At 39.8% G+C, this 23,969-nt stretch overlaps 2 protein-coding genes across 2 annotated transcripts; one reads left to right on the forward strand and one right to left on the reverse strand.

Annotated features, from left to right (window-relative positions):
• Positions 1–4,960: 4,960 nt before the first annotated feature.
• LOC137073170 (protein NDRG2-like) lies at positions 4,961–8,592 on the forward strand. The gene is made up of 7 exons (XM_067441433.1): positions 4,961–5,125; positions 6,772–6,875; positions 8,015–8,053; positions 8,131–8,182; positions 8,263–8,310; positions 8,407–8,442; positions 8,533–8,592. Exons 1-7 carry the CDS (start codon positions 4,961–4,963, stop codon positions 8,590–8,592), a joined length of 504 nt encoding a protein of 167 aa, XP_067297534.1.
• Positions 8,593–9,072: 480 nt separating this feature from the next.
• On the reverse strand, positions 9,073–13,656 carry LOC137073235 (uncharacterized). The gene is made up of 2 exons (XM_067441567.1): positions 13,481–13,656; positions 9,073–10,714 (listed from the first exon to the last, which is right to left on the reverse strand). Exons 1-2 carry the CDS (start codon positions 13,654–13,656, stop codon positions 9,073–9,075), a joined length of 1,818 nt encoding a protein of 605 aa, XP_067297668.1.
• Positions 13,657–23,969: the final 10,313 nt, after the last annotated feature.

The following is a 23,969-nucleotide window of genomic DNA, read 5'->3' on the forward strand; positions in this document are numbered from 1 at the left end:
ACGGACGCTGTACGTAGAGATCGTGGCTACAGTTTATGGTTAACTCGGTTCCGGAAAATTATAATCACAATTTAAAACTATGTGCAGCACATTTTGCTGAGGACTGCTTCCTCAATCTCAATCAGTTTAATGCCGGATTCGCAGAAAGATTATTCTTAAAAGATGACGCAGTTCCTCTTTGTCTGGAGAAGGCGTTGTTTATGGACCACATCCAGTAAGTGTATTTTATTATTTAAGTCGGTCCGTTTAACAGTTTATGTAACTCATGACACAAAGTGCAACGCTGTTTAGCTTTGCTAACTAACATTAGATGGTAATTGAAACTAATCTGAAAAACTTAGCATATACAAGTGTAGTAATTCATTCAGACACCATCGATTGTTGGTGTTTGTAATGATCAGTTTAAACTACTGAATAGACAGCTGACCATTCTGAAACATCCAGCAAAAGTCTTTCCTGAGCAGGTTGTAATCGATCCTCTTCGATATTCTCCGGGTCTGATTCCGGCTCAAATTGATAAGGCAATATAGATATTTTTGCAATAACATTGAGCGCGTTATGGTAAGAGGCGGGACCTTTCCGGGCAAAGTGTGCTAAGCTGCTGTCCAATCACAGCGCGGGAAGCGCTGGCCCAATCAGAACTCGTTACGTGTTTCTGAAGGAGGGACTTCATAGAACAAGGAAATCATCAGGCCGTTTTTAGGACAGAGGAAACAGCGCTGTACAGATAAGGAAATTGTGTGAAAAATACTGTGTTTTTTTACACGCGAAACATGAACTCATGTTATATTGCACACTGTAAACATAATCAAAGCTTCGAAAACATGCGAAGAATGGGACCTTTAATGTTTACCTGCGGAAAGAGCTTATTTTACACTGCTTTGTTATATTGAGGGTAAGCTACTGAGTGCGGAAGAGAAGAGAATGTATTTTATGACTTAACTACTTTACTGAACACCAATATTATATAACTGAAGACTTTACACTGTTTTTGGATGGATTCAATTTAAATTAGCAAGCTTTAGTGTGTCTGGCGGAGTTGATACAAATTAAGTTATGGAGTGAATAATTATAATTTTTTTTTAGATAAAACAATACTTAGAAATAAGCCTGTTCACCTTTGTCTACAAAATATATATTTTTTAATAATGTAGTGGTTTTATCACAAATATAATCACAAATGTAAACAACACTGACAACATCATAAATCATACAGATAACAAAAAAAAAAAAAAAAGATAAATCCAAACCAAAATGGATAAAGGGCCAGGGGTAATATAAATTACATTATATAAAATAGAAGTGTCTCAAGAGGCACGTATTAGAAATCAGGCAAAATGTCACACAGTACATGTACATTATAGGAAAGAATTATAGGAATTTTAAGGCTTTAACATTGCTGGAGGTAGATATTGTTTCTAGTATTTCAAATTTGTACAAATTATATTAAATAGGGGCATTACAGAAAAAAATTGCACTTAGGTATATATAAAATAAAAAAATATACAAAAGCTAGTACATGGAAAAAATTGATTTATTAGAATTTTTTTGTCCTTTAGATTCTTATCAACGTGATTGAAACAAAACAAAATATCCTTGTATGATAGAAGGGACAGTATTTATCTCATTCTGAAAGAGATGTCGAATCTTTCTGTTCCTAAGAAAACGACGGCATGCGAAGCAAATCTTCCCTGCCGGTGTTTCACATGGATTACTCCGAGAAACGACAGAAGGAAAAGACTCAACAGAGTTTTTTAAAAGTGCAATCGCTCCACTGAATGACATCCATAACTATCAGGGCCGTACCCAGGATTTTCTAAATACCGAGGTCCAAATATGAATTTTGGAGGGTTTGAAAAAAAAAACCATTTCCCTCCTTTACATGAAAATCAAACAAGAAACAAGAAAATCAAAGAATCAGCTAACTATAGCTTTAAAACCATGTCAGTGTGCAGTATACATTATTTTAAGAAGACAACAGATTTTTTTAAATGAGAATCTGGTTAAATGTTGCAAAAAAAATTAGACTTCAAATTAGAAAATCAGTTTTGTTGTTAAATTGAGCCAAAGATGTAAATTTAAAAAAGTAAATTTGTGTGATTTACATTATGTAAAGAACATTATTTGATCATATAACCTTGATATATTTAATGTTGAATGAGTAAGATCACGTCAAAGATAGAAATCAATGGGAATTGTTATTAGTTTGCATCCCTGATTATTAAGCGCTCTCGCGGTGTTGTGATGTCAAACATCAGTCGTTGTTCGAAACGCCGGTTGGTGGTTGTTACATTTGTCCCGCCTCTCCTCCACTGTGATTGGACGTTGATGTTCACCCAAAGTTGAACTGTGGACGCTCAATGCGTAAAAATGGACAAAACCTGCCAGCTGTTGGCGCTATTGAAAAGTGCGGCGCATCCATTGGAAACAATTGAAAACATACGTCGGGCGAGGCGAGAATACCTGTTTGTACACGCTGCCTTAATAGGCTATTAGTTTGCAACTTCTATTATGTACACCTCGGAGAATTACAGAGGTCCGGACCTCAGGGACCTCAATGGTGGGTACGGCCCTGATAACTATGGCAAAGTCACTTTGGGCAACAGGAATACAGTATTTTGTTGAGAAATCAGAATAAGAGAAGCTGTGAAACTAAAATAATATTATTTTTAAACCAAACAGGAAAAAAATATAGATTTATTTTTTATAAGAGATATCCTGGTTATTCCAGATATATTAATGGTGGGGACTAAAGTTGTGTTTATAAAATACAGTATTGTTCAAAATAATAGCAGTACAATGTGACTAACCAGAATAATCAAGGTTTTTAGTATATTTTTTATTGCTACGTGGCAAACAAGTTACCAGTAGGTTCAGTAGATTCTCAGAAAACAAACAAGACCCAGCATTCATGATATGCACGCTCTAAAGGCTGTGCAATTGGGCAATTAGTTGAAAGGGGTGTGTTCAAAAAAATAGCAGTGTCTACCTTTGACTGTACAAACTCAAAACTATTTTGTACAAACATTTTTTTTTTCTGGGATTTAGCAATCCTGTGAATCACTAAACTAATATTTAGTTGTATGACCACAGTTTTTTAAAACTGCTTGACATCTGTGTGGCATGGAGTCAACCAACTTGTGGCACCTCTCAGCTGTTATTCCACTCCATGATTCTTTAACAACATTCCACAATTCATTCACATTTCTTGGTTTTGCTTCAGAAACAGCATTTTTGATATCACCCCACAAGTTCTCAATTGGATTAAGGTCTGGAGATTGGGCTGGCCACTCCATAACATTCATTTTGTTGGTTTGGAACCAAGACTTTGCCCGTTTACTAGTGTGTTTTTGGGTCATTGTCTTGTTGAAACAACCGTTTCAAGGGCATGTCCTCTTCAGCATAGGGCAACATGACCTCTTCAAGTATTTTAACACATGCAAACTGATCCATGATCCCTGGTATGCGATAAATAGGCCCAACACCATAGTAGGAGAAACATGCCCATATCATGATGCTTGCACCTCCATGCTTCACTGTCTTCACTGTGTACTGTGGCTTGAATTCAGAGTTTGGGGGTCGTCTCACAAACTGCCTGTGGCCCTTGGACCCAAAAAGAACAATTTTACTCTCATCAGTCCACAAAATGTTCCTCCATTTCTCTTTAGGCCAGTTGATGTGTTCTTTGGCAAATTGTAACCTCTTCTGCACATGCCTTTTTTTTAACAGAGGGACTTTGCGGGGGATTCTTGAAAATAGATTAGCTTCACACAGACGTCTTCTAACTGTCACAGTACTTACAGGTAACTCCAGACTGTCTTTGATCATCCTGGAGGTGATCATTGGCTGAGCCTTTGCCATTCTGGTTATTCTTCTATCCATTTTGATGGTTGTCTTCCGTTTTCTTCCACGTCTCTCTGGTTTTGCTCTCCATTTTAAGGCATTGGAGATCATTTTAGCTGAACAGCCTATCATTTTTTGCACCTCTTTGTAGGTTTTCCCCTCTCTAATCAACTTTTTAATCAAAGTACGCTGTTCTTCTGAACAATGTCTTGAACGACCCATTTTCCTCAGCTTTCAAATGCATGTTCAACAAGTGTTGGCTTCATCCTTAAATAGGGGCCACCTGATTCACACCTGTTTCTTCACAAAATTGATGACCTCAGTGATTGAATGCCACACTGCTATTTTTTTTGAACACACCCCTTTCAACTAATTGCCCAATTGCACAGCCTTAAGAGCGTGCATATCATGAATGCTGGGTCTTGTTTGTTTTCTGAGAATCTACTGAACCTACTGGTAACTTGTTTGCCACGTAACAATAAAAAATATACTAAAAACCTTGATTATTCTGGTTAGTCACATTGTACTGCTATTATTTTGAACAACACTGTACATGCAAAAATAAATACTTGAGGCAAATTCTTGTTTCCCTGAACAATCATATAATCATCTTAATCTCATTGTGTGTGTGTGTGTGTGTGTGTGTGTGTGTGTGTGTGTGTGTGTGTGTGTGTGTGTGTGTGTGTGTTCTGTGCAGGTGTTCTTACCTGGATTCTGTCTCTTGTTCAGTGGAGAAATTAGCAGAGATGGAGACCTGAACCTCGACTCAAGCAGTGGATAACTTCATATTAATAGTTTATTTTATGTTATGTTCAGATTTGATTGTTGTTTGGTCTTCAGTTTGACCATGTTAATAAATATTCTTCAATATTGCTTTGTGTTGTATTATCATCAAATGAACACCAATCACATGCAACTCATGAAAGAGAAAGATTTCAGTTCTCTCAAAAATGTGAATTAAAGGTGTAATATGTAAACATTTTTGCAGTAAAATATCCAAAAATCACTAGGCCATTGTTACATATTTTGTTGAGTTGAGTTCTTACTATATCACAAATGTTTCTACCTATTTGTAAAGACTTTTATGTAAATACATAAATACTTGTTTAAAGTCTTCATGCTGGGCCGTGAGGAGAGCTTCGAACCTTTTCTGTTGTTCCTCCCTCACGGCCAGCAGGTCCTGGTGGTGTTCTTGGTGAAGACCCGCGAGCGATTGGGCAATGTCCACAAGTGGCGTCCTCGGCGGAGTTTGCATGGCGGCGGCTCTCTTCTTCCTTCCCGGGTTTCGGCACCAGTGTAGTAAAGTTCGTTGTGTATGGAAGGAAGAAGACAGGGGTCGGCTTTGACTGGGACTCGCTATCTTTATTCAGTCTTTTCAAAACAAAAACAAACACACGTGTGTGTGTGATAACTCAGTTTCTCCCCGATATGGATCTCTCCTTCTCAATCAGACACTCTGTGTCAGTCTCTCAGTTTCTCTGCTGTGCATGCGAAGTCCCAGTCCAACTCTCTCTCCCAGCTCTCTCCCGGCCGTGGGTTAAATGCGCTCTCTTCACGCCAATTACTGCAATCAGAAACAGGTGTTCGTCATCTGTGCTTGACCTACTTACCTGCCGCTCCGCTCTGAGCTCTCTCTCCCGCTGCAGACCTCGCAGAACCACGCCCCCTTTGCCACACTTATATTTAATAAGATTAGGGGAAAATGCCCTTTATAAAGGTAAAATATCACAAATATGCCGATTTAAAATATGTCAAAGCTGATTGAACACTGAGAATATTGCTTCAGAATAAGTTATATTTACAACACACACACACACACAGAAATCTAACTTTTTTCAAAGCACATTTTTTACCTGGACAAGTGAATGACCATTTTACTTATCCGAAGGAGAGACAAGAGCATGCTTAATGTCGAGCCCTAAATTATATTTTAGATTTGAATGCACAATTGTTTTTTAAATAAATAAGAATTCAACACTTTGCATACATCTGTTATTTTGTCTTATTATCTTTATTTAGTAAAGTCTGGTGCCTTTAGTCTCTTCAAGGAAGGTGTACAGTTTATTATTAATTTAACAATAGTATCGGATCGGTATCGGGTATCGACAGATACATAAAGCCCAGGCATCGGTGTCGGTATCGGGACTGAAAAAGTCGGATCGGTGCACCCCTAATTATGACCGGTAAATAACACTGATGATCTCTTCATCACGGCTCCTGTTAGTGGGTGGGATATATTCGGCAGCAAGTGAACATTTTGTCCTCAGAGTTGATGTGTTAGAAGCAGGAGAAATGGGCAAGCGTAAGGATTTGAGCGAGTTTGACAAGCGCCAAATTATAGGCTGATGAAATTGTAGGCTGATGAATTATTGATGTGTACCAACACTAATCAAAAGTTACATTTCATCATGGGGCATTTCTAACGAAACACGGCACAGACCTGGACCGGAGTTATTGGTTTGCAACGTGCTTATGAATTAATGGCTTTATCAAGACTAAATAAGACGTTTTAAATGTTACAAAAATACATACTTTCTTTGTTCGTGGCACTAATATTCTGTTCCGAAAGGTTAGTTTTGTTTGGCAGCCATAGCCATGTCAAGACGCATGATATTATCTGCCACACTGCATGATGCCATGAGTCTGAAACAGTTATTACATACATATAAATACTTTATTTAAAAAAATTCCACATGACTGCGCAAATGTTTAGCAGACACCGCAGATATATTTGCCTGCTATAAAGAAATATTCACATTATGGTAAATTGCCATCATGTTTATTTTATATAGTGATGAGCCCTCTTTATCTAATGCCGTCCATTATAAAAGTGTGTGTGTGTGTGTGTGTGTGTGTGTGTGTGTGTGTGTGTGTGTGTGTGTGTGTGTGTGTGTGTGTGTGTGTGTGTGTGTGTGTGTGTGTTTTCAGGAAGAGCTGTCTGCAAACACAGACCTGGTTCAATCTCACAGAGAGAGACTCGCTAAAGCGCCGAACGCCATCAACATCGAACTCTTCTGGAAGAGCTACCTGGGGTAAAATCTCCTGCTCTAACTGTGCAGATGAATTGAATTATTCAATCACAAAGGACCAGACGTATCTTAATGTTCACTTTAAAACACAAATATAATCAACCAAAAATCAGTTACACATCTCTCCACTGCATCAGAACAGGGAAGCAGTGTTGATGTATGTTGCTATTAATAAAAAATACAATGAAATATAAAGTAGACAGGTACATTATATTGCCAAAGGTTTGGGGACACCTGCCTTAACATGCAAATGAACTTTAATGCCATCCCATTGTTAATCCGTAGGGTTTAATCTGGAGTCGGCTCACCCTTTGCAGCTCTAACAGGTTCAGCTCTTCTGGGAAGGCTTTCCTCAAGGTTTAGGAGTGTGTTTATGGGGATTTTTGCCCATTCTTCTAGAAGCTCATTTGTGAGGTCAGGCACTGATGTTGGACGAGAAGGCCTGGCTCTCAGTCTCCGCTCTAATTCATCCCAAAGCTGTTCTATCGGGTTGAGCTCAGGACTCTTTGCAGGCCAGTCCAGTTCCTCCACACCAAACTCCTCATCCATGTCTTTATGGACCGACGCTTTGTGCACTGGAGCGCAGTCATGCTGGGACAGGAAGGGGCCATCCACAAACTGATCCCATAAATTTGGGAGCATGAAATTGTCCAACATGTCTTAGTCTGCTGAAGCTTTATTTTCATTGGAACTAAGGGGCCAAGCCCAACCCCTGAAAAACAACTCCACACTATAATCTCCTTTCACCAAACTATACACTCGGCACAATGCAGTCAAGCAAGTCCCGTTCTCCTGGCAAACGCCAAAACCAGACTCGTCCATGGGATTGTCAGACTGAAGCGTGATTGGTCACTCAGAGAACAAGGCTTTTATGAGCTGCTCGACCATGGAAATCCATTCCATGAAGCTCTCTCCGCTGATCTTGAGCTCATCTGAAGGCCACAGAAGTTTATATATGAACACACCCCGAATGATATAAAAAAAAAAAGTTTGATTGATCTGAGCCATTAAAGCAGACGATTAATAACAGCTGGAGTATCTAAATCAGTGCTGTGTTCTTGCATGTTTAATTTTGCATTAAAGTTACTTATGTGATGCTAAAAATGCCCCTTTATAATCATGTTTTTCTCTTTGTCTCACAGTCGCAGAGATCTGAGCATCGAAAGGAACAACACTTTCAAGTAAGAATGATGAAAGCAAACCCAGAATGCATCACTCTCTGTGTTTGCTCCTCTTTTGACGTGTCTGTGTGTTTCAGGTGTCCTGTGATGCTGGTGGTCGGTGATCAAGCTCCGTATGAGGAAGCTGCTGTAAGTCTTTATTCAAATACACACCATTCCTCCTCAATTCCCCCGATTCATCTCACTGCACGTCTGTTTCTGTCCACTAGGTGGAGTGCAACAGCAAACTAGATCCAACCACCACCTCATTCCTCAAGGTTTGGACGTCTCCAGTGTTTTATGCATGATTTTGTTCTTTTATCAATGATAAAAAGTGTATCATACGTGTTGTTCACGACTTGTTCTTTCTCCAGATGGCTGACGCTGGCGGGATGCCACAGCTCACTCAGGTATGTCACATCAATTAAAAATGATTTATTAACACAATTCATTTCTACTGGTGAAAACTGTGTGTGAATGAAATGTGTGTGTCTCTACAGCCCAGCAAACTGACAGAAGCGTTCAAGTACTTCATTCAAGGCATGGGATACAGTAAGTGATTTTTGGGAAATATCACCGATAATGGTGAAATTGAGGCTTTTATTTCAATTAACACTTAAACTACCTCTTCTGAAAGACATCAAAAAGTGACATTAAATGATAAGACTACAATTCCCAGAATGCTTCGCTGCCCTGTGAGGCCACTCCCAAAGCCACTACTGGATTACTGAATCACTTTCACTTTCCCACCACGACCTCGTTTATTTTCATAAAATTCATACAATCATTCGAATATACTCCAGGGTTTCTACTGATACAAAGACATATGCTAATCGCTGAAATAATCCTTTAAGTGATCATATCTAAACAATTAAAATAAAGACTAAACATAAGTGTAATAATCATAAGTAATTTTAATACAATGTATTGTATTTATTCTTAATTTTTGGTAGGAATTTTTCAGTTTCAATCATTTTATTTTCTGTAATGAAACAGCATCTGTTCTGCTTCTTCATCTTGTATTTTTTATATTTATTGCATTATTTTTTACCAGTTAAACGACTGAAAAAACCCATCAGCTGTTCTAAAGGCCCCTTGTTTTTCTTCTCTTCTCCAGCTTTCCTCAGATCCTTCAGGTTCGTCACCCATGCATCTTTTCTCTCCTCCTTCAGTCTGGGAATCAGGAACTCCAGATGTTGAAGAGTGAAAGCGCTGTCGGCTTTTAATGCGATCTTAGACAGAATCATGACGGCAATATAAGCTTCCTGCAGAAGGAGAGACGTTTCTTCTTTAATCTTCTCCAGGTCGCTCTTCAGTTTTCCTTCTATTCCTGTTTTATTCTTAGTCTTTTTCATGTTTCTTTCATGTTGTTCCTTCGTATCCTCATATTTTGTTTTGTCGAAGCTGGTTTGGGGCTTTTCATCAGTGCGTTCATACTCCCGTTTGACCTGATCATATGTCATAGTGACATCCTTTGTCTTGGTCACATATTTCTTGTTCTCTCTGACGTGTTTGCTGTAATGACACTTCCCTGAACAGACAGTGCAGTGGTCGTTTTTCATGACTGAACACAATGAGGGATCTTTTGCTGTTGAGCAGTCACACTCATGACAGTTTTCCTCACAGACGGAGCAGCAGGTGGCGTTTCTGTTCCACAGCCATTCATTTTCAATGGGGACTTTTTCTTTGTAACTTCTCTTCACTGTAAACTGAAAGTTTTCACATCTCTCAATCTTGTCTCTGTTCTCTTCGACAGCTTTCTGAATCTGATTCAGTTCTTCAGTTTTTTTCTCCTTCTCGTTGATTCGGTCCTTCAGATTAGAGACACAGGCCTCGAGTCGTCTTCGCTCCTTCAGGACATCTAATGTCATCTTAACACTTTTTCTGTTCTTTTCTTCCAGTAGTGTCAAGAACTCATTCATGCTTTCCTTTCCCATTTCCCAGGCTGATTTTAAAACTCGCTCATACCGTTTGTGTCTTTTCTCTTTCTGCTGGTTGTTGAATAAGAAGTGAACAGGTTCGTTGTTTTCATCTCTTCTGCAGGGTATTTCTGCTTTATTAATGACTCTGAGTGCATCTTTTGGAGGTAATCCATCTGAATGTGTGAGTAGAAACACAATGTTGTTCTCTATATCTCTCCCAAACAGAGACAGAACTGAGTGAAATATGTAAAGCTCTTTTCCAGAGAGACGATTCTGAGACGCCTTCATCACAAAACACACTGCATCAATATAATGAACCCCATCCTTATCTGAAAATAACCTGCTCAGGTACTCAGAAATCTCTCTGTCTTTCTCGAATCCTTCAGTGTCTCCGTATCCTGGAGTATCAATGATGGTCAGAGATGTTTTTTTTTTTTCAACAAATGCCTCATAAACCGTGATCTCAGATGTCTGGGTTTGCGTTTCATCTATATCTTCATCTTCTTCTGTGATTTGATACCACTCTCGATCCTCAAACTTCACTCCCAGTAAGTGGTTGATCATGGTGTTGATGAGGGTGGTTTTCCCAGAGCCGGTTTCTCCCACCATCAGTATGACTTTGTTCTGCTTGTTTCTGTCTCTTCGTCCATATGTCCACCGTCTGACCTTTCTATCATTCCCATCAATATATTTTCGCTCAGTGTTCAGCTGGTAAATCGCTGGAGGACCTGGTTCTAATAGTGTGGCATCATGATGGGCTCTACAAAAGAAAATTGATTTAGTATAAAGGTTAGGATTTCAGTCAGCTATTTATTAGTGTACAGTGGCTGTAACTGTATGCACTCTTACATGTTGTTGCATATTTGCTGGCACCAAAATATATATTTTAAGCTTATAAACATTTGTTGCACACAGAGATCTCTGAGATCCCATTACCAAATACACCCTGAAATTCACACTAAAAGGGATATTTCACTTTAAAATGAAAATTCTGTCATCCTTTACTCACCCTCAAGTTGTTTCAAACCTGTATGAATTTCTTTCTTCAGCTAAACACAAGGGAAGATTTTTTCTGAAGAATGTCAGTAACCAATCAGTTAACTGGAGCCTTTGACTTCCATAGTAGGAAAAAAAAAATACTATGGAAGTCAATGGCTCCAGTTAACTGTTTGATTACTGACATTCTTCAGAAAATCTTCCCTTGTGTTCAGCTGAAGAAAGAAATTAATACAGGTTTGAAACAACTTGAGGGTGAGTAAAGGATGACAGAATTTTTATTTTAAAGTGAACTATCCCTTTGAAGGATTAGATTTCCTTATAATTTACTCATCCAGTATGATCTTGACTTTCTTTTTTCAGTGGAAATGAAATTAAGTTTTCTGAGGAAAACATTCCAGGATTTCCAAATAATGGACTTCAATGGGAACCAATGGTTAAAGGTCCAATTCAATGCAGTTTCAGAGGAAGGGCTTCAGAGGCTCTGCACGATCCAAGACAAGGAATATGGTCGTATCTAGCCAAACCATCGGCCATTTTATAAAACAAACAAGGAAGCAAGTGCCCTTATTTAAAAAAAAATATATTTTTTTTAATCCTCAAATGCGTGACTTTTGTTCTACTATAGCATGACGTATGCCACTGTGACGTTGGAAAGGTCACGTGCGTGATGTATATGGAAGTACCAACCCAGTGTTAAAACAAACGTGCAAACTCTAGATCGAATTAACTTTACAAATTTAATGGTAAAATAACAATTGTTAGACAATATTGAAGTTGGAGAAGAACATGTTTAAGATAAAATTAACTCACTGAGTTCACTCAAATTAAATCAGCACTAGGTAACTTTTCAACCTTCATAATATATTTTCAAGACTCTTGTGATAAATCGACTTACAATAGGTTGAATGACACGTCCGCCATAGCCTGATGGGGTCTGTACCGTTTTTAATCGTACTTTTAAACTTCGGGTTTCGGGTAGTAACCCGAGAAAAAAAAGAACGACAAAATTCGACTGCTTTACAGCATATACGTCACTTCCACCAACACCCACACTTCCTTAAAATTGGGACATGCGCGCCCAACTTTGTTCGTCGGATAAAATAGTCATGCCCGAAGCAGCACAGACAAATAAGAAAGAAAAGGTTTTGTTGGAGGAAAGCAATAAGAGGAAACGAAAAAGTGCTGTGATTAAAGGCAGGACGAGGATCAACATGTGACCAGCGTTTGCTCGTCGGCATGAGCTTAAGGAGGCGTGCCCGACCGATGCTTTCCTGCTTGTTACGGTGAGCTACCACTCAAACATTGAACTGAAGTATCATATAGATTCTGTAAAACGGTAACCAATAGACTACTATAATTACGCTGGCTTGTAAACGTGAGCATCGCGATTATTTGGCGTTTGAAAAAAATAAAACCCATGAAATTATATTCATATGACATGCTGAAACATGCCACTGACTGTACCTGGGATGAAGACATTTCACACGCGCCGCCAGAAGAACACCTGCATGTGAACTCCTCCTGCAGTGTTCAGGGGAACTGTTAGTGCTGCACCAACCCGCGGGACGCTTTTATGAAGTTATTTGGCCCGCACCGCACCACTGTATATATTTCTACAACCCGCCCCGCACCCGCGACCATTAAATAGACATACTGGGTCCACGGGTTATGAGACGACCCGCGCATCACTAGTTCAGAGCTATCAGGGTTGTCATGTCAACAAATGCACACGCGATGGCATCCCCTGTTGTAGGATGACAGAGCTTACGACAGTAGTTTAATTAATTAATTAATCTTAATTAACGCGTTAAAGTCCCGGCCCTAGTATTTAGTTCAATAAAACACGTGTACTGTAAGCGGTGATGGTGTTAATGAGTTACCTCAGACATGTGAAAGTTAGCTTCAGTGCATCGCGCTCAGACTGCAGAGAATGTGCTCAGTGAAAAAACGCACTTTTCTTTCTGGAGTCTAATAAAAGTTAAACAGAAAATATGGTAGCTTATGTAGGCAATACCTGCACTTTTGGTTTAGAATATTAATGTTAATGTCAACCCTTTTCTTTCCCTATTAATGTTTGCTGCTGCTTCCTCTGCGTCTATGACTGCTCTGACTTTTTCCAACTACGGGCAATGCCACTGATCAGACAGAAAATGTGCGCTGCGTTAACGCGCGTTAATACATTTTGTGCCGTTAAAATAAATTTGCGTTAACTTTGACAGCCCTATATATATATATATATATATATATATATATATATATATATATATATATATATATAATTGGTGTGGGGGGAGGGTTGGTTGTGTATATTTTGCACTCTTGATGTTTCAATGTCACCCCCACTTTGCTGTGCACTGAACTAACCGCTAGATCTGACGCTTCAGTTCTTCAGATGCTGAAGCGCAGGTGCAGCGACACTAGCTCTCAGGAGCTGGATGTCGTGAGCCTGGGTGAAGAGATTGAGGATTTTTTGCCACCTCAGTTATAAAGCACACACACACAAGGAGGAGCTTATTGAGGTTGTTACTTGCGCTGTTGCCAGATTAAATCTAGATTGGCCAGCCGATGAGCAGGAAGCCCGTCAAACAAAAAGCAAACTAGATGAGTGCTTTCTGCCATCGAGAGTGCAGCCTCAAAAGCGGGGCTTACTGTTTTTTCCCGACCTCCACACCGAGGTGTGGAGGTCGTGGAATAAACCAGCATCTTTTAGAGTTTATAACCCTATAACATCCGAATATTCAAATATTGTGGGTTTAAAGGAAAATGGCTATGCGGCGATGCCTCGGGTGGAAGAGACGCTCGCGAGCTATCTCTCCCCCGAGTCTGCATCATCCCTTAAAGCCCCGCAGCTGCCCACTAAGCCAGTAAAAACAACGTCTGTCTTAGTGGGTAGGGCGTACTCGGCAGCAGGTCAGGCGGCCGCCAGTTTACACACTATGGCGATCCTTCAGGCATATCAGGCTGACCTGTTGAAAGACATAGACGATGAATTAGAGGAAGTGGGGAGAGAGACCATAGCAGAGATTAGAAGGGCAGCTGATTTATCTCTCCGGGCCACCAGGGAGACGGCAAAATTCATCGGTCCTTCTATGGCAGCACTGGTGGCCACGGAGAGACACCTTTGGTTAAAGGGGAGGTGAAACACTCAGTTTCAGTTAATCTAATGTCAATCTTGAGTACCTATAGAGTAGTATTGCATCCTTCATATCTCAGAAAAGTCTTTAGTTTTATTATATTTATAAAAGAAATATGGGCTGTACCGAGTCTTTCCGGAAAAAAACGAGTGCCTGGAGGCGTATCGTGTGGGCGGAGCTAAAGAATGACGAGTGCGCAAAGCGATGACGTCCTCAAGTGTGGAGAAACCCTTGCTATCGATCTCAGCTAATAGATATATGATCCAGAATCAGATCCGGAGGCTGAAATAAATTGAACAGGAAAAACGGCAACATCAGGACGTCCGTCTCTGTGGTATGTACTGTATTTAATGGCCTGTCAACATTTGTGTGTCTTTACTCGCAGTTTATGAGGACATGATTTGGTTTATGGACTATTGTATGTGATTAAACCTTAGCAGTAGCAAGCAAAACGGTTTTGCACGTCAGACTAGTGTAACGTTATATATAGAACAACAATGGAGTCCGTTAGCGCATTTGAATGACGAAGCACGCGATCGTGTCGTTTACTGATGTTTACTCATGCGACGATAAGTAGTGTTGGATTCGAAAACCATGAGTGCGATCCACACGGCCGTAAGCTAGACCATCGATCACTGTAAAGCAGTTCCAGAAACTGCTGGGTTTAATGGCAGCAGCGTCCAATGTGATACCTTTTTGCCTGCTGTACATGAGACCCTTACAGTGGTGGCTCAAAACCAAGGGTTTTTCCCCGAGGGGGAATCCCTTTTGCACGATCAAGGTCACGTGGCGATGCCTTGGTGGTGTGGAAGGACCGTTGGTTCCTGTCCCAAGGTCTGGTTTTGGGGGATCCTTGTCGTCGTGTAACGCTAACGACAGATGCTTCCCTCACCGGGTGGGGGGCGACCATGAGTGGTCGCTCGGTCCGGGGTCTGTGGAGCGGTCACCATCTCTCCTGGCATATAAACCAGTTGGAGCTGATGGCTGTGTTCCTGGCACTCAGGAGCTTTCTTCCAGACCTCAGGAACCGCTATGTGTTGGTCCGTATGGACAACACGGCGGTGGTGTCCTATATAAATCGCCAGGGGGGGGGTTGCGCTCACGCCAGTTGTGGAATTTGGTACACCGGGTCCTGATATGGGCTCAGGGGAAGTTATTGTCAATTCGTGCAATATACATTCCGGGGCATCTAAACAAGACGGCAGACTTCCTGTCGAGGCAGGGGGCTCTGCCAGGGAAATGGAGACTCCACCCCGAGGTGGTGGGTCTCCTCTGGGATCGCTTCGGGCAAACTCTGTTAGGTAGATCTGTTAGCATAGACATCGCACTGTCCATTGTTTTATTCCCTCACGCATCCAGCTCCCCTGGGGCTGGATGCCATGGTGCAGACATGGCCGAGGCTACGTCTGTACGCCTTTCCCCCTATGGCGTTGTTTCCAGGAGTTCTAGAGAGAGTTCGCCGGGACGGGGTCAGGCTATTGTTGATAGCCCCGTTCTGGCCTATTGTGTCTCTCCTGGAGGGTCCACCTTGGGAAATTCCAGTCAGGGAGGACCTCCTGTCTCAGGCGTCGGGAACAATCCTGCACCTGTGTCCGGAGTTGTGGAAGCTGTGGGCCTGGCCCCTGAGGGGGTTCAGTTCATAGGCTCGGGTCTCTTTACTGAGGTAGTTGAGACCATGTTACATTCTAGAGCTTCTTCTACGAGGAGGCTTTATTCCCTAAAGTGGAGAGTCTGGACTATTAAGTTCCCGCAGCGTTCCGACACAGTGCGAGTTCCCTCGTTAAGGGAACGTCTCAGGTTACGTATGTAACCATGGTCCCCTGAGAGGGAATGAGACACTGCGTCGCTTTGCCATACTCCCGGCACGCCTGTGACCGACTTGTTTGACCTATCAGAAGCTGACACTGTTTGGTTCAGGGGTGCTATATATAGTTTCCTGGTCAATGACGTCATCTGCCCGTGACGTTCGTGTACACCATTGGACTGATTTCACGAGTGCTTCATGACGCAATCACGCAGCGGCATTCCCGCAGCGTTCCGACGCAATGTCTCGTTCCCTCTCAGTGAACCATGGTTACATACGTAACCTGAGACGTTATGTGGGTTGTGAGTTAATTTTATCTTAAACTTTAATTACAGCCGCACTGATTTTTAGTCTTTACGATTTCTAAAAGCTATTCTGCTCTACCACAAAAAGATATCAAGATTCAATGTATGGGACTTCCGGTTTGGCGATGTAAGAGAGAGCAGTAGCGACGAGATCCTCCCAACCACACTTCATAAAAACATACTTAAGCGTCTTCTTTTACCATCTGACCGGTTTGCAACGTGAAATATAAGAATTGAAATCAGTTTAGGAAGTGAAATGAGTAACTCTAAACAAAAGCAAAGCGCTGTGCCAGCAACACGATCAGGCACTACTCTAGCGGGTAAATTAGCAGCTATGGCCGCTAACGATACCACGAGCATCAAAGATACACCTGAAAAAGACAACCCAGATAATTTGTCGATGAGCCAGCTAGTCTCAGAACTGGCGAAACAACGGGTCAGCTTAAAAGAGGACATGGCAAGTCTAACTCAAGAATCAATTAAGCCGCTACAAGTCTCCGTTGACACACTGCGGGAGACCGTGAGCTCGTTCCAACAGCGGCTCGCATCTACTGAAGTACTGGTTTGGGGAAAACTTTGAAAGGCTAGTCTCGGCGGAAGCAACTATTAAATCATTGAAAGCACAGAATTTAGCTCTTCTCAACCAAATTGACGACATTGAGAATAGATCCAGAAGGGCCAACCTGCGTATAATTAATGTTCCGGAAGGCGCCGAAGATGGAAAAGACACTATCGGATTTATATCTGGGCTGCATAAAGATACCATGGAGAGCGTGTTTGACAAACCTCCTGAACTTGAGCGAGCGCATCGCGCACTTCGCGCTAAACCTGGAGCAGGGCAATCTCCAAGACCATTCATCGTCTGCTTCCACCGTTTTCAGGAAAAGGAAAAGGCACTTCACTGGGCCAGGCGACATGATATTAAATTCAACAGAGAGTAACTGAGGCTGTACCCGGATACAAGCGCAGCGTTGGCGAAAAAAACGTGCCGGATTCAAAGAAGTCAAACATTACCTCTATCAGAAAGGAATAAAGTTTCAACTTCTGTATCCTGCCCGTCTGCGCGTGAGACTCGGAGAGGAAACTCACACATTTGATTCACCGGAGGCGGCTGAGTCCTTTTACAAACAACGCATCCTCATACAGGACTAAAGACCGGTTCTGACTAATGCGCTGTGTGAAGTTATACAGACAATATTTCAGGCAATAAGGTGACGTTTCTTTCCTTTTTTTATCTCTTTTTTTTCTCTCTCCTATTGCAAATCATCTTAACTTTAAGGGATGATAGTAGCCTATGTTGTTTGTTTCTGTTCATTGCCTTAATACAAATTCAGCACAACGTGTTCACAAAGACGCTATACTGAACTCCGTGTTAATTCCGTGGTTGGGATCTCTCAAGAAGGTAAAGGAAAAGACTGGATAATCGGGAGCCATTCAAACTGAGTAGGATTCTGCGGCTTGTTTCAGTTGGGGAAGCAAGCAAGGGGATCATGTTGGGATATTTGGGTTCATTTTGCTTGTTTTATCAAAGAAGTGTTGTAACAGTTTTGTTTTATGTTGTGTTTCTGGAAGATCTTAACAATGAGGAAACATGTAAGTTGATGATTGCATCTTTAATTTGTGATTGCCTGTTTAAACTTATATTTGCCCATGTCTGATATGGCCGATATTACTAAATCTCCTGGGGGATCAAAAGTTAGATTTGTTAGCTGGAATGTCAAAGGCCTAAATAGCCCAACAAAAAGAGGAAGAATTTTTGCATGCCTAAAAAAATAAAACCTGAAATAATATATTTACAGGAAACCCACCTACGTATGTTTGATCATCTCAGAATTAGGAAATCATGGGTGGGGCAAGTTTATCACTCCAACTTTAACGCTAAGGCAAGGGGCACTGCCATATTAATACACAAAAATATCCAATTTACAGCCTCTGCTTCTATTGCAGACCCTCAAGGAAGACATGTTGTCGTCTCTGGGATGTTATATCATGTCCCTGTTTTATTGGTTAATGTATATGCTCCAAACTGGGATGATGTGAATTTCATTAATAAGTTAATTTCTTTACTACCAGACCTAAATTCCCACCTCTTAATTTTCGGTGGTGACATAAATTGTGTTATGGATCCATCCCTTGACCGTTCAAATCCTAAATCTTTATCCCGCTTTAAGATGGCCCAAGCCTTATCCACGTTCATGGATCAAATGGGGGCATTTGACCCATGGCGATTTCTGTTTCCAAACAGCAGAGCATATTCCTATTTTTCACAAGTTCATCACTCCTATTCAAGAATTGATTATTTCTTTATAGATAAATCTCTCCTTTCTTCTGTTGGACAAATCGAATATTTACCTATTGTGGAATCAGACCATGCCCCCTTGCAATTAGATCTAATTTGCAATTTGAGGTATAACGAACGGCCTAGGTGGAGACTAAATACGGCCTTATTATCAGATCCTGCATTTTTTTCATTTATATCAACAGCTATAGATTATTTTCTTTTACATAACAAATCAGAATCTATTTCAGCATCTATATTGTGGGAGACGCTTAAAGTAGTTATCAGGGGAGAAATAATTTCATATTCCTCCACTCTCAACAAAAAACGTAAACAAAAACAGGACGATTTAATTGATTCTATAAAAAGGTTAGATTATCAATACTCCATATCCAGTATAATCTGTTTTCAACAAATAAAACAGAATGGTATTTATTACGTTCTAGAGGATATATATACGAACATGGGGAAAAAGCAGGACGACTTTTAGCACACCAGTTAAAATCTAAAGCTGCCTCTCAACTTATACCTCAAATTTGTAACAGTAATAATGATTTAATAGTTACCCCAGTTGAAATTAATACAATTTTTAAGAACTACTACGTAAATTTATATACTTCTGAAAGCCCTGAATCTAACATTGAAATGTTGGAATTTCTAAACAATATAGATATCCCCACCCTTAATTCTGTACAAAAAAGTAATCTAGATCAGCCCATACAAATAGAAGAAATTTTAAACTCTATTGCACTAATGCAGAGTAAAAAAAACTCCTGGCCCTGATGGCTATCCAATAGAATTTTATAAAAATTTTGCAGATAAATTAGCCCCTATTCTTCTTGATATGTTCAAAGACTCTTTAGGAAAGGGTGGTTTGCCGCAAACTTTGAATGAAGCAAACATTACACTCTTATTGAAACCTGGGAAGGATCCTTTGAAATGTAATTCTTATAGGCCAATCTCACTTTTAAATTCCGAAGTTAAAATCTTGGCAAAAATCCTTGCTTTACGTTTAGATACAATAATAGGAAACTTGGTTTCTGAAGACCAAACAGGCTTTATCAGAGGCCGGCATTCTTTTAGTAACATCCGGAGATTGTTAGGGGTATTTCACTCACCTAAACTTTCTCAGAACCCGGTCCCTCAAGTAGTCATCTCGTTAGACGCTGAAAAAGCGTTCGACAGAGTTGAATGGAATTATTTATTCTCTGTGCTGGAAAGATTTTGTCTTGGAACGCATATTCTCTCATTGATTAAATTATTATACTCTTCCCCTAACGCGTCTGTTATCACAAACAGAGTACGTTCAGAGTCTTTTCCCCTGTCAAGGGGTAAAAGACAAGGATGTCCTCTTAGCCCTTTACTTTTTACTTTAGCCATTGAGCCCCTATCTATAGCATTAAGATTCTCACAGCATTTTACCGGCATTAACACTAGGGGCATAGAACATAGAGTATCGTTATATGCAGATGATATGCTGTTGTACATTTCAGATCCGATTTTAGGTATTCCACAAGTGGTCAAAATATTAAAACAATTTGGAACATTCTCAGGCTATAAATTAATTTTTTCAAAGAGCGTCTGTTTTCCCATAAATGGTAACGGTCTCCATATTTCAAACACTGATATACCTTTTCAGTTGTCTGTATCAGGTTTTAGATACTTAGGGAGAAATATTACACAGGGATTTCCTAACCTTTATAAAGAGAACTTTGCTCTTTTAATCGACAAGTTAAAACTAGACCTCAAAAACTGGAATTTGCTGTTTCTTTCTCTAGCAGGCAGAATCAATTGCGTAAAAATGAACATTTTGCCAAGGTTCATGTACTTGTTTCAATGTATCCCAATCTATTTAACAAAGTCCTTTTTTCAGAATTTAGACAGAGTGAGTTCATCATTTATATGGGGTGGGAAAACACCTAGAATTAGGAAGGAATTTCTCCAAAAACAGAAAACTCAAGGTGGATTAGGGCTTCCTAACCTTAGGTATTATTATTGGGCTGCAAACATCTCAAAAGTACTTTATTGGCTTAAAAACTCCAATAATGTCTGGTGTATTTCAGAGGCAAAATCATGTACTTCATCATCTCTTCCTGCTTTAGCTTTATCTAAATTGCCCCTTGGTATTTCTTTGTATACTCAATGCCTAGTTGTAGCAAATACCGTAAAGATTTGGTTTCAGTTCAGACAATATTTTGGTTTTAAAGACTTTTCTATAGCCAGCCCTATATGCAAGAATCACCTATTCCTCCCGGCTCAGTTGGACTCAATTTTCAGCCAGTGACAACATTTAGGTCTTGTCAAATTTAGCGACCTTTTTATGGATGATTTTTTTTGCCTCATTCTCCACTCTCTCCTCAAAATACAATCTGCCAAGATCACACATGTTTAGATATTTTCAAGTTCGTCATCTAATCCAAAATCATTGTCCCACTTATCCCTCCATTCCTCCCAGCACAGGATTGGACACAATTCTAAATATTCCACTGCATATGAAGGGAGTAATTTCTAATATATATAATATTTTAATGTCAATAAAAAGTACTAATCTAGACAAAATCCGTGCAGACTGGACAAAGGATCTGGCAGTGGATATATCAGATGAAACTTGCAATATCTAGAGTAGGGATGGCTCGATACCACAATTTTGGCTTCGGTACGGTACCACAATCTAATACCGAAGTACCGATATTAAATCGATACCACAAGGTCTGATATTAGCGTGGGTATATTGCACGCAAATTAGTTCAATTATGCAAGTTTTGAGTTTATAAAGTGGGAAATTACCACAAATGTTTATTAGTAAATTAATCAGCAAAGCTTATCACATCAAATCAGTCATTTGAAAACTTTCTTGTGAGAAATAACTTCAGGAAAATATCTCTCAAAATGAACAAATTGCTACTTGTTTTAAAAGTAGTCGAACTACACTAAAGCAATCTTCATAATCTGATTCAACATTTCACGCTCGTCTCGGGATGGAGAACGGAAATCATTTAAGCGATTTTATTGGATTTCGTAGTAACAGTTACAGGAGTTATGAGCTCATAACAATGACACACACACACACACACACGCCTGTCACTTAGAGCTAGCACATTACACATTAAGTTTCCTTAAACAGTCAAATACACAGAATTATGTACAAATGTCCGTCTTTAGTGAGTATTCACATAAACACAGGCGGTTGTGTCTAACGCGAATGTAAATAGTGCACGCATGCAAATATAATGAGATCTAAATGTCATTGGTTGAAACGAACGCTGGAGATTTTGTGATATTCGATCTTATGTTAGGCTATGTATGTGCGTTGATCAGTGTTAAAAGAAAATAAATGTCTAAATGAGATGATTTGAATGATCACTGACCTGTCGATCTCTTCAGAAGTCTTAAAGTCAGGATGACAGATGCTTCTTGGCTAGGTTTGATTCATCAGTTTTATAAGCAAAGTAATTACAATTTTCACTTCTACTCCTCTCTTTATTAATTCCATTTGGGCATCTTGAGTGAGATTCAACTGCTTTATCCATTTTGTTCGGCTGGTGTTGTCACATTTGCCGGTTGTTTCGGGTCAGTTGGGGTAGCGCGCTGCCATCTAGTGGTGAACTTCGGAACAGCAGCATATACCGAAATGTGCCAAATCATGATATCGTACCGTTTTAAATAAAATATATACCGGTATTTTTCCAGTACCGGTATATCGCGCATCCCTAATCTAGAGTGAATGGAACAACCTCCTGTAATCGTTTAGGTTTAATTCAGTTCAAGGTACTCCACAGACTTTATTACAGTAAGGTTAGACTGTCCAAGATCTATGCAAATGTAAATTACATATGTGAACGGTGTTGTTCTGATAGAGCAGACTTGGCTCATATGTTCTGGGCTTGCTCTAGGCTGCTTGACTACTGGACAACTATATTTAAAATTTTGTCTGAGGCATATAGCAAGGAGATCAGACCTAGCTTTGAAATGGCTGTTTTTGGAGTATCTGACCAAGGTGTGGTCATGTCTAAAAAATGTCAAGATGCTTGTGATTTTGCATGTCTTTTGGCTCGGAGGAGAATTTTACTTGATTGGAAATCAAAGAACCCTTAGTTTCACACTTGGCTTAGTGATTTAATGTTGTTCTTGAAATTGGAGAAAATTAAATATTCTCTTAGAGGATCCACCAATCGTTTTTACTCTGTATGGACTCCAATGATCACATATTTTGAAAAGGGTGCAACACTTCCCCCAAATTAAATTAAATGATGAATGCTTGTCTTGTACAAGTTTAAAGAAAAAAGTCAATCAGACACAATGGGCTAGCAACCTTGTCAGTTTCCTCATTGTTTGTAACATCATACTTTAAGATTCCTTATTTGATTTACTTAATGTATTAATGTATTGTTTTATTTTTATTTATTTATTTTTTATTTATTTATCATTATTATTATTATTATTATTTATTTTTTTATTTTTTTATACTTTTCTGGGGTGGGTCGAGGGTAAGGGGTTATTTGTAAAATTGTAAAATCATAAGGACACTGTTCAATTTACCTGTTTGTAATTTCTCATTGTTCTTCCTTTAATGAACTAAATAATCTAGACGCACCCTAGCGGCAGCAAATTTAATTTGCCCGCAAGTGTCGTCTAGGAACTCTCAATACCATTCAGAGCTGTGTTCCTCAAAATCTGGACGGCCCAATCACATCGTGTATAGAGTCTGTGGACGGGGCCATAATGACGACGGCCGAGTTGCGTTTGCGTGCTTCTAGTAAACACAGAAACTGGCGAATGGCGGCGGTCTTTCGAATCAGATTTGACCGCGACTCTGGAAGACTTGGAGTTAAGCTTTTCTCTGAGAAAAGAACAAAGAACGGCACTGAAGTCATTCTTAAAAAGGGAAGATGTGTTCGGAGTTTAGCCGACCGGATACGGCGAATGTTTAATCTGTCAACGAGCTCTGCTTCACCTTCGTTGCTCTGGTTGGTGTAGCGCTATCCTATCGCGTGCAGAGGGAGTTTGACAGACAACCGTTTATCCGCCCCTCGGATTGAGCTGTCAATGGTGAGTTTCCAGACCAAACATCTTGATGTGGGTCTGGCTTGTCAGGCTACATGCTGGCTGCACCAATCAAAAATCATCCAAAATCCCAGCATGCCTTGAGGCATTATTAAATTCTGATCTGAATTTCCTCATAATAATTTTTAACATTTTATATTTATTTTATTTTTGTTGTTATTTTTGTTTTAATTTTTTAGTAGCTTTTTATGTGAAATTCTGAGTTTATCTTTTAATCTGAATATTTTTTAATCAACGTTGTTGAGATTCATATGCTGTTTCTTGATATCTGTGTGTATCCAAACAGTTAAGTAGTTAAATTTTTTTGTGTAGAGTCTTATACTGTAAAGTTATAATACTGCTATAATAAATATTGTAAAAATAACACCACCCACATAATCAGCATTTAGGCTCTGTGACTTAAGTTAATTTTTTTGAGTTTATTCTATGAT

The sequence above is a fragment of the Pseudorasbora parva genome, chromosome 1, assembly GCF_024679245.1.
Source record: "Pseudorasbora parva isolate DD20220531a chromosome 1, ASM2467924v1, whole genome shotgun sequence".
Lineage (NCBI taxonomy): Eukaryota > Metazoa > Chordata > Actinopteri > Cypriniformes > Gobionidae > Pseudorasbora > Pseudorasbora parva.

Bases quoted from the DNA above. Each gene is read 5' to 3' on its own strand.
- LOC137073170 (XM_067441433.1), top strand. From the start codon at position 4,961: ATGCTGGGCCGTGAGGAGAGCTTCGAACCTTTTCTGTTGTTCCTCCCT. The intron at 5,126-6,771 runs GTTTCGGCACCA...GTGTGTTTTCAG, and splicing joins GCTCTCTTCTTCCTTCCCGG to GAAGAGCTGTCTGCAAACAC. The intron at 6,876-8,014 runs GTAAAATCTCCT...TTTGTCTCACAG, and splicing joins TTCTGGAAGAGCTACCTGGG to TCGCAGAGATCTGAGCATCG.
- LOC137073235 (XM_067441567.1), bottom strand. From the start codon at position 13,656: ATGCTGGTTTATTCCACGACCTCCACACCTCGGTGTGGAGGTCGGGAA. The intron at 10,715-13,480 runs GTAACAACCTCA...TTTCTTTTGTAG, and splicing joins TTAATCTGGCAACAGCGCAA to AGCCCATCATGATGCCACAC.